General features: G+C 41.4%; 1 protein-coding gene across 1 annotated transcript in view; it reads right to left on the minus strand.

The window, feature by feature from the left end:
- The window catches only part of MAGI2 (membrane associated guanylate kinase, WW and PDZ domain containing 2), a gene marked incomplete at its 5' end in the record, with an annotated part of 504,420 nt that overhangs the window by 107,865 nt on the left and 385,451 nt on the right, over positions 1-11,104 (minus strand). The window contains one exon of the mRNA XM_083366234.1: positions 3,987-4,044. Within this exon, the coding sequence (XP_083222360.1) occupies positions 3,987-4,044 (58 nt within the window). The remainder of the gene's footprint in view (positions 1-3,986; positions 4,045-11,104) is intronic.

Genomic DNA, 11,104 nt, shown 5'->3' on the forward strand with positions numbered 1-11,104 from the left:
GAATTATGCTTTGATACTATGTGTTCAGGGGAGGGGAACTCACTTTTTAGCTTTGATTGTGTTAGTGCCGATGCTCTGGTACTCAAACAAAGATTCTTTAAGGTAAGGTTAGGGTTAAGGTATTTATTTATTTATTTTTGTCATATTTATGTAGGGTATCAGAGGTGGTCACCCTTTGAGAGCTGTATGCAACAAAATTTTATTTTAATGTATGTCGATTAGTCTACATTCAAAGTGACAATAAAGTTATTATTCTATTCCATTCCATTCCATTCCATTCCATTCCATTCCATTCCATTCCATTCCATTCCATTCCATTCCATTCCATTCCATTCCATTCCATTCCATTCCATTCCATTCTATTCTATTCTATTCTATTCTATTCTATTCTATTCTATTCTATTCTATTCTATTCCATTCCATTCCATTCCATTCCATTCCATTCCATTCCATTCCATTTATTTTATTTATTTTATTTTAATCCCATTTATATCCCGCCCTTCTCCGAAGACTCAGGGCGGCTTACAAGCTTAACAGTAGCCTTCATTCTATGTATATGCCTGCTTATTAGGGCTTTTGCCCCCCCCCCCCAAGCGGCATTATTACAAAGTCAGCTTAATTGCCCCCAACAATCTGGGTCCTCATTTTACCTACCTTGGAAGGATGGAAGGCTGAGTCAACCTTGAGCCTGGTGGGACGCGAACCTGCACTAATTGCAGGCAGCTGGGTGTTACTTAAGGAGGCATTAGCCCACTGCTCCACCAAGGCTCCATTCCATTCATTCTATTCTATTCTATTCTATTCTATTCTATTCTATTCTATTCTATTCTATTCTATTCTATTCTATTCTATTCTATTCTATTCTATTCTATTCTATTCTATTCTATTCTATTCTATTCCATTCCATTCCATTCCATTCCATTCCATTCCATTCCATATTGTATGCAAGGAATTTTTTTATCAACAGAAAAAAGAATAAACATATGTGACCACCATCTGGAATTCTAGAGGGTATTCATCTACCCCTTTGATTTCACTGTCACTTTTGTAAGATCAGAAAATCTTTGGATAACGTGAGCTGCTCATTTTCCTTCCCAACCTACCTGTTTTCAATCTCACTGTACGATAAAAGTGACCACGTCATGCTTCTCTTGAGACTAACGATGACTTCTTAAGTGTATATAGTGGGATTGTAAAGTAGGTTTAGTCCCGCGAAAGAAGTTATCTTAACCCAGAGTTGCATTAACAATTCTCACCCCTTTTGCTCCTTTTCACTTATTTCATTTTCACGATTTTGTTTTTCTGCTTCACTTATCTGGAGGTGGTTTCTGATGGCTGAAATCATGCTGCCAAATGACACTTAAATTATTTTTTTTTAGGGCGGGGGAAGGGAGCAAAATGTGAGCATTTTCCAGATTTGCACTGGAAAAAAAAGCATTATTTTGCAAAGATGTTTTCAAATCTGCCGCATTCATTTAAAAGACTGAACACTGTGTTAAATTTCCTTGTAGGACGTGGTAAGTCGAAACTTGGTAAGACTTGTGGACCTCCGTTCCCAGCATGGCTGGTTTGAGGAATTCTGGAAGTTGAAGCCCACAAGTCTTAAAGTCGCTCAGTTTAGAGACTGCTGATTTAGATGTGAGTGCTTTTCTGTCTACGATTTGAAGAAAAACATGGGGACAGATGTATTAGGAGATCCAACTTCTGGTAACTTCTTACAACAGGTGCAAAAATCTCCTCAGGGTTCTCTTGCCTTTCAACAGGCATGTTTCCACAAGAATTTTTTTTTAAAAAAAACTTAACAAAATTACAAAGAAAGACGAGAATGTGTGCAGAAAAATAATACATGAAATGAGACAAAACACTTAGCACAATAACAGTCCTTTAAATTCACTTTAGAAAGACAAACAGCCCATTTGTATAACACGTCTCTATGCAGAAATAAGGTAATCATCTCAAATTCAACTCCCAGGGACCTGAAAAACACCCCCATGCTGGTTTCTTAGGAAAAAATACATGCCTTTTCTAGGATGGGTATTTCTCCAATTGGATGCTATGACTGTTCTAGTCTTCACGCATTAGAACAAGGTTCAACAATTTGTCCAACTTTACTGTTTGCAATTTGTGGACTTCAACTCCCAGAATTTATCTATGGAGATTCTCAGTCATCCAGGTTGTGGTTGTCCCAAAGGTGCTTCCCCCTCCCCCCCGAAAAACAACTGGGCTTTGCTTTTCCTTGAGGACGTTTCGCTTCTCACCGAAGGAGTTTCTTCAGATCAGAACTTGGACGAGAAGTACAACGTCTTCAAGGAAAAACAAAGTCCAGTTGCCTTTTGAGAAAACACCTTTGGAACTCCCATGGCTGGCTGAGGAATTCTGGGAGTTGAAGTTCCGTAAGTCTTGACGTTGCCAAGGATGGAGACTTGGCAACTTGAAGACTTCAACTCCAGTTCTGAGAGTTGAAGTCCAGAGTGGCCACGTTTGGAGACCGCTGCACGAGAAGACAACAGATGCTGATAATCCTTCATTCAAGGTCTACATGGCACAGGATTGGGGTATTGGCAAGAACGCTTGGCCTCCAGTGGTACCTGCCCATCCCATGTGCTCTAATAGGGTGGGAATTCTTGGGGACCCCTCCTTGAAGCAACACTACCGATGGGGCTCAGAAGACTAGTTGAAGCTCCTGTCCTCTGGAACGGTCTTCTTTGCTTTCACTTCAGAAAGGGATGGCTTGTCACTTGGATTTTGGGGAAGGGATGATGGGAAATTTCGTTTACTGCCTGGAGCCCCAGCGTTTTGAGTTGGGTGACCATATCGCATAAAGAAATAAATAAGATGGGACAACGAGAGAATAAAACTAGGGAACTTTTTTCAGTGGAAAACACGCTTGAAACGAGGGTCACAGGTAGTCCTTGACTTGCAACCATTCATTTAGTGGCCGTTTCAGCCCTGAAAAAAGTGACTTTGGACCATTTTTCACACTTAACTGGCATGTATTTATGACCATTACAGTGTCCGGTCATGTGATCACCTTTGGCAGGGGTCCCCAATTCCAGGGCCATTACGGCCTATTCCAGGGGTCCTCAAACTTGGCCACTTTAACACTTGTGAACTTCAACTCCCAGAATTCCCCATCTGGCTGGGGAATTCTGGGAGTTGAAGTCCACAAGTCTTAAGTGGCCAAGCTTGAGGACCCCCTGGCCTATTCAGAAAAGGGCTGCATGAGTGGCGGATCAGCGTGCATGTACGCGCACAGAACTTAAGTTGTGCGAGTGGAGGGCTGGTGTGCATGCACATGGGAGTGAAGCTCAGCTTGTGCAAGTTGAGCTGTGCATGCATGTGTGTGCTCTGGCCCACTGCCTGCGCAAACCGAACTGCGTGCACCAGCCTGCTGCTCACACAGCCTGACTCCCCTTTCCTCCGTCCCAGCTGGGCTGTCAGGTCGCAAAGGTTGGGGATCACTGATCTTTGGTTAACTTCTGACAAGCAAAGTCAGTGGGAAACCTGGTTCACTTGAAACCATGGTGCGGCCTCCCCACAGTGATCAAAATTCATAGGCTTGGCAACTGACTCAAGATATTTGCGACGGTTGCAAAGTCCCGGGGGTCACGTGTTCAACTTCCAACAAGCAAAGTCACGGAGGAAACCAGATTGACTTAACCACCGTGTGAACAATTGCAGTAATTCACTTAACAACTGTGCCAAGAAAAGGTTATAAAACGGGGCAAAACAAGATGGTGAAGAACTATCTAACTTAGCAAGAAAAAAACGGGGCTCTGTTATTGTTGTAAGTCAAGGACTACCTCTACAATTTTCCCCCCATTTTTTCAGATTGGGCCCTCTATTTTCTCTTATACCTTAAAGTGTCCAGGGACAACAAAACCCACATTGAGCTGCTTTCTTTTTGACCTGAAATAGCACACAGGACCTGATCCGCAGTTGATACGAGATGAGCAGGCAATTAATAATGGTTTCGAAAAACTTACTCCACATAATAAGTGCCATAAATGGGATCGTCAATTTTCTCCCAGCCGTAGGGCAATTCTGGAAAAAGAAAAGAAAAAAGGAAGGCTTGTCAAGACATATATAGCAAAGGACGCCATCGTTTCTACAAAATAATAATAATAATAATAATAAAAAGGATAGAGAATTGTCGTCAACAGTAGAGGAACGTTAAACCTAAAGCTCAGAACCAATGCTGAATTTTAGACATGTGCCTCAGAAGGGACAATGACTTTGCTGTGAATTGTGTGAGAAACTGAGTGGTAACTGCCAGGGAAAATTAAATACGTTTGGTTGTCTCTGCCACAGACAGACGTGGTTAATTTGTGAGTCTCTTGTCCATGGAAATTGGGAAAGCCTTTGTCACTGTAGTATAGGGGTAGGCAACCTTGGCTCTTTTATGACTCGTGGACTTCAGCTTGGAAACCTCTCCCTTTCCCCTCAGCCTGGCTGGCTCAGGAATTCTGGGAGTTGAAGTCCATGAGTCATAAAAGGTTACCTACCCCTGCTTCAGTAGGATAATAGCCCGTTCGTACAACACCGGTCTTCTCAGAAATAAGATTTATCCAATCTTAGACATAAAGGTAATCCTCAACTTACAACAGTTCACTTAATGGTCATTCAAAGTTACAACAGCACTGAAAAAATGTGACTTATGTGTTGTGATTCAGCGTCAGCCTGTAATATCAGCAGCTGAGTCTGATGATTCTGAAGAGGAGGAGGAGGAGGGGTTTGGAGAGCCTTTGGTATCAGAGGGAGGCTCTGATGCACAGCAGGACTCTCAGCCTGGCCCCTCCCATCATGTTCCTCCTCAGACTCAGCCGTGTGAGTACGAGGTATTGGATGTAGATGATTCACAGCTGGATCTATTCAGGGACGCTAGGAGTCAGAGGCAATCCAGCAGAGCAGAACAGAGGATGGCAATGAGGCAACTTGGGAGAAGGCAATGAGAAGCCATGCCTTGGGACTGCTGATAAAAGGGGAAGGTGTGGGAGGTGCTGGATGCTGAAGGCAACCGTTTGAAGATCTTCTCCTAAAGTCCTGGTCTGTTATTTCTGTTTAACTCTTGTTTGAATGAACTTTTGGTTTAACTCTTGTTTGAACTTTTGATTCCTTTGTAAATAAATTTGGTTGGGTTTTTTCCAGCCTGTTGACTATAAAGAGGAGTTGTCCCTGACATTCAAACAGGGTCGGTCGTAGGCTGGAACAGAACATTATGATTGTTTCTCGCACTTATGACCACTGCAGCATGCCCCATGGTCACATGATTAAAATCCAGATGCTTGGCAACGGACTTGAGATATTTATGACGGTCGCAGTGTCCCGGGGTTGCGTGATCCCCTTTTATGACCTTCTGACAAGCAAAATCAATGGGGGAAGCCAGATTCACTTCACAGTGGTGTTACTGACTTAACAATTGCACTGAACTCTTTTATAGCTTGTCAGCTTCTTCGCTGGATGCCTTATTCACAACAATTCTGAAATCAGCAACAAGATTTATTTATTTTGTTAAATTTATTTGCCACCTATCTCACCAGTGAGCTACTGTCCTTCCTTCCTTCCTTCCTTCCTTCCTTCCTTCCTTCCTTCCTTCCTTTCTCTTTTTCTCTCCCTCCTTCCTTCCCTCCCTCCCACTTCTTTCTTTCTTTCTTTCTTTCTTTCTTTCTTTCTTTCTTTCTTTCTTTCTTTCTTTCTTTCTTTCTTTCTTTCTTTCTTTCTTTCTCTCTCTCTTTCTTTCTCTCTCTCTCTCTTTCTTTCTCTCTCTCTCTCTCTCTCTTTCTTTCTCTTTCCTCTATTTAATGACTCCTAGAAGAGCCTCATATCAAAATACCAATTTAATATTTCAACTTTAACGTAATAGCTTCACCTGAGTTTTATTGGGCTCCACAACTTAATATTGCATTCCAATTATATTTAATTAAAGGAATATTACTACTGGTTTTAAATTATTTTTTTTCAGACTGTATTCCAACCTTGAGTAAATAAAATCCAAAAGTATTTGCCCAGCGGGAAATGTTTTCCTAAACTCTTTGCTGCAGCTTCTTCATAAAATATTGACCTGAGTATTTGCATTTTGCACGGTACAAAATAAGTTCTTCCAGTTTCCTGCCGAACATGAAGATTACCAGAATGTTGGTCTACATACAGAGTTAATTAAATAGAAATCTAGTTACACAACAGGGCTTCTTCCTTCACTGGCATCTTTGCAAAATGAATTTACAAATTGCAGTAGGCAGGGGCAGAGAACAAAAACTGCTTAGGGGTGACTACGGGTAACATGATCGCAAAGTTTCAATGTCTAAAGGGGCTGCCCCAAAGAAAATCGGGGTGTCAACCTATTCTCCAAAACACCTGAAGGCAGGACAATGTTACTTGGGTTCACTGGGATGAGAATACAAACAAGGTCATGGCCTGCTAAAATTTATTATAGAATGTTCCACTCTGGTCTCCCTTTGTACCTTTGTCCAAACTTCTCAAAAACCTCCAGTGATGGAGCACCCACAACTTCTGGAGGCAAGCAGTTCCACTGGTTAATTGTCCTCACTGTTAGGAGGTTTCTCCTTAATTCCAGGTTGCTTCTCTCCTGGATTAGTTTCCACCCACTGTTTCTTGTCCTGCCTTCTGGTGCTTTTGGAAAATAAGTTGACCGCCTCTTCTTTGTGGCAGCCCCTCAAATACTGGAAGTCTGCTGTCAAGTCCCCCCTAAGTCCTTCTTTTCTCTAGACTGGCCATACCCAATTCCCGCAACCGTTCTTCCTATGTTTTCCCACTGGCTTTTAGGTCTCCCAAACCTTTTTCTTCCCTTTAATAAAGCCAACCTTCGTTCAAGAAAAACTACCCACGGAGACGTTTTCCCCCCTGCACAGATTTCTTTTCTTTTGTGAGGGCTGTAAAATAGGACTATCCAGGGCTTTCTTTCAGCTGCACATTATGCAAATTGCTGCCGTCTGACGACAACAATTTCTTTCTTGGCCTCGGCCTCCTGCGGGCTGCGTTTATGAAGCGCCTTTCCTGAGTCATTTTAAGTTCAGAAATTCGGTGAAACAACTTCCCGGCGTTCAGAACGCCAAAAGAAGCAGACCTCCATGGGGTGATTTTGTTCCTCTGATTGGAATCGTTAATACCATCTGCCAAACGTAAACTTCCTCTTGATGGCTCTAAATGCTTTGCTTTCGACAGTGAGAAAACTTTTATAAAATGTTTTATAGATGGCATTTGGGTCCCAAAAAAACTGTCCTGTATGTATCCTAACTTACAGCCCAAATGTTGGAGATGTGGTAGTTTGGATGCTACCTATTATCATATATGGTGGACTTGTAGAAATGTTAAAAGCTTTTTGGATTAAAATTTGGTGGAATAGTCAAAAGATTTTTAAGAGAAAGATAAAATTTTCTCCACAATTGTTTTTATTGGGTATTGTTATAGATTGTGATACTAAAGAAAGAAATTTGATGTTGAATTTGATAACAGCAGCAAGGCTCTTGGTAGGTCAATATTGGAAGAAAGATAGTTTGCCTACTATAGGAGATTGGACACTTAAGGTGTCAAATTTGGCAGAAATGGCTAAGATTTCTGCTTATCTGAAGGATCATTCACAAGAAAGATACATTTCGGTCTGGAGAAGATGGATAGATTATATTCAGAACAAATATGGGACTAAAAAGTTTCATCTAGCTTATGAATGAACTACAGAATGATATTATTAATATTAGTATGTTTTTATGGTATTTTTATTAGTTTTTATTATATTTCATTGTTATTTTTATTATTAGTATTGTTTAATAATATATTATCTTGCTTTTATGTTATTATTATTATGTTTATTTTTATCTTGTTTGTGTTCGTGTTAAAGGGGAGTTAAAGTGCATTAGGAACTTGGTTACATATATAGTTGGTTAATGTTATTTAGATTTTGACTGTTATTTTTGTAACCCTCTATTCAGTTCTGGGAAGTGGAGGAGGGGGGTGGTTTGGGGGTGGGTTTGTATTGTAACTTTATAAAACTTTTTAATAATAATAATAAAAAGAAAACGGAAAAAAAGAAGCCTCTGCAGCAAAGAGGCATCTGGTCTTCGTTTGAAAAGTGACACGTTCTGTTTGCGTTTGCAACTTGATTCTCCAGCAATTTACAAATTAGGGTTGAGTTGGAAGGACCACAATCCCCCTCCCTTCCCCTATCATTCTGTAGGTTTTCTTACACCAGGATGTACAGGTGGTCCTTGACTTACAACAGCTTCTTTTGGCGACAGTTTGAACTTACAACGGCGCTGAAAGTAGTCCTCAACTTACAACAATTCATTTAGTGACCATTCAAAGTTACAACAGCCATGGAAAAAGGGACTTATCGTTTTTCACACTTAAGACCATTGCAGCCTCCCCAGGATCAGCTGACCCAAATTCAAACACTTGGTAGCTGACTCACTTTTATGACCGATACACTGGCACGGGGTCACACGATCCCCTTTTGTGACCTTCTGACAAGCAAAGTCAATGGAGGAAGCCAGATTCTCTTAACAACCCCGTTACTAACTTAACAACTGCAGGCCCGTGAGGCAAGGAAGGTCATAAAACAGGGCACAAACTCACTTAACAAATTTCTCTGCTTAGCAAAATAAATTTTGGGCTGAGTTGTGGTCGTAAGTTGAGGACTACCTGGGCGTCTTGGTGGATCGTAAGATGAACATGAGCCAACAATGTGATGCAGAAGAAAGAAAAAGAAAGAGACAAAGAAAGAAAGGAAGGAAGGAAGGAAGGATAGAAAGAAAGAAATGGAAGGAAGGAAAAAAGAAGGAAAGAAAGAAAGAAAGAAGAAGGGTAGAAGAAAGAAATGGAAGGAAGGAAAAAAGAAGGAAAGAAAGAAAGAAGAAAAAGGAAGGAAGGAGAGAAGGAAAGAAAAAGAAAGGAAGAAATAAAGAGAAGAAAGGAAATAAAGAAAAAAAAGAAAGGAAGGAAGATAGAAAGAGAAGGAAGGAAAAAAGAAAAGAAAGAAAGAAAGAAGAAGGGTAGAAGAAAGAAATGGAAGGAAGGAAAAAAGAAGGAAAGAAAGAAAGAAGAAAAAGGAAGGAAGGAGAGAAGGAAAGAAAAAGAAAGGAAGAAATAAAGAGAAGAAAGGAAATAAAGAAAAAAAAGAAAGGAAGGAAGGAAGGAAGATAGAAAGAGAAGGAAGGAAAAAAGGAAAGAAAGAAAGAAAGAAAGAAAGAAAGAAAGAAAGAAAGAAGAAAAGGAAGGATGGAAAGAAAAAGGAAGAAAAAAGAGAAGGAAGGAAAGAAAGGAAAAAAGAAAGAAAGAAAGAAAGAAGGAAGGAAGGAAGGAAGGAAGGAAGGAAGGAAGGAAATTGAGGATTATCTGTAATTTTTTTCATCATCTATTATTAATTCAAGTTGCTGCTTTATCTTTTGGAGGGGCGATATAAAAAAATAACACACGAGCCCAGATTGTGTCCCTGTGGGTGAGGGGCCATGGAAACTACAACTCATGTCGTGCTCTAATGCAGGGGTCCCCAACCCCCGGTCCGTGGACCGGTATTGGGCTGCGGCATGCCAGCAACTGGTCCCCACAAACAAGCAAAGCCCCATCTGCGGGATTCAGGCAGCACACAAAACCACGCCCCCCTCCGGTCCACGGAAAACCCTCTCTCCACGGAACCGGGCCCCGGTGCCCAAAAGGTTGGGGACCTCTGCTGTAACGTACCTTCTATAAGGACACACGAACCCATCTCCTAAGACCTCATCTGATAAAATACCTGGGAAACACTGATTTTTCCTCTTCTCGGATCAGTTTGATATACTCTCTTGGAAGGTGAGCTAAATTTCGTTACATTGTCTACAAAATTTGGCAGATTTGATGGCCCACTGACAATCCACCACAAACTGTAATTATACTAGCTTGTCTTTTAAAAAAAGCACCACGTTTTTTAATGCTTCTAATTTGTACTGCTGGTCCGGGACCATAATAATAAAAAAATATTATTATGACTTCTTCATCTTATGTATTAACATGGAGTTTATATTTTAAGGTATACAAGTGTGGTAGAAAAACATGCAAAAACCAATCCGATTGGCCTAGTGCTTTATGTCAAATGTTGTACAGAATTCAGCGACGCTTTCGTTTAAAAGGTCCTCGAAAATCGAAACCCTTACTATACCCATAAAGTAGCATTCTTTTTCTCAATATAATTTGACTTTTGACAAGCAACTAAGATGATCCAAGGCCTGGAGGCTAAAACATACGAAGAACGGCTGCAGGACTTGGGTTTGGCTAGTCCACAGGTCTGCAACCCGCGGCTCCGGAGCCGCATGCGGCTCTTTCAGCCGTCTCCTGCGGCTCCCAGTCCTCTGCCATGTGCAGTCCAAAAAAATAAAAATAAAATAAGTGGGACTAAAAAAAGTTCAACCAATCAATTCAAATATGCAGGGTAGGTGCATATCTCGCCTTGGCTCCACTCTTCAGTCAAAGCCTGTTCTGCACATGCGCGCATGTACGCGCATGTGCACACATTTTTTTGCGGCTCCCAGTTTTTCCTTTTCTGAGGGAACCGGTTCCGAGTGGCTCTTTCACTGTTTCAGGTTGCTGACCCCTGGGCTAGTCTAAAGAAAAGAAGAGATAGGGGAGACACGATATCAGTCTTCCAGTATTTGAAGGGCTGCCGTAAAGAAGAGGGTGTGTGTGTGTCAAACTAATCTCCAAAGCACCAGAGGGCAGGACGAGAAATAATGGTTGGAAACTGATCAAGGAGAGAAGCAGCCTAGAATTAAGGAGAAACTTCCTAACAATGAGGACAGTTAAACCAGTGGAACAGCTTGCCTCCAGAAATTGTGGGCGCTCCATCACTGGAGATTTTTAAGAAGCGGCTAGAACCAGGGGTAGACTCAGGAATTCTGGGAGTTGAAGTCCATGAGTCATAAAAGAGCCGAGGTTGCCTACCCCTGGGCTAGACAGTCACTTGTCTGATATGGTCTAGGATCTAGGTTCTCCTGCTTGAGCAGGGGGCTGGACTAGAAGACCTCCAAGGTCCCTTCCAGCTCTGTTCTATTCAAGGATTTCTTATGCTAAATCGTAACCCCATAAAACAGAAGCTAATTCAGAGATTACATCAGAAAGT

This window comes from Vipera ursinii (assembly GCF_947247035.1).
Source record: "Vipera ursinii genome assembly, chromosome: 6".
Lineage (NCBI taxonomy): Eukaryota > Metazoa > Chordata > Lepidosauria > Squamata > Viperidae > Vipera > Vipera ursinii.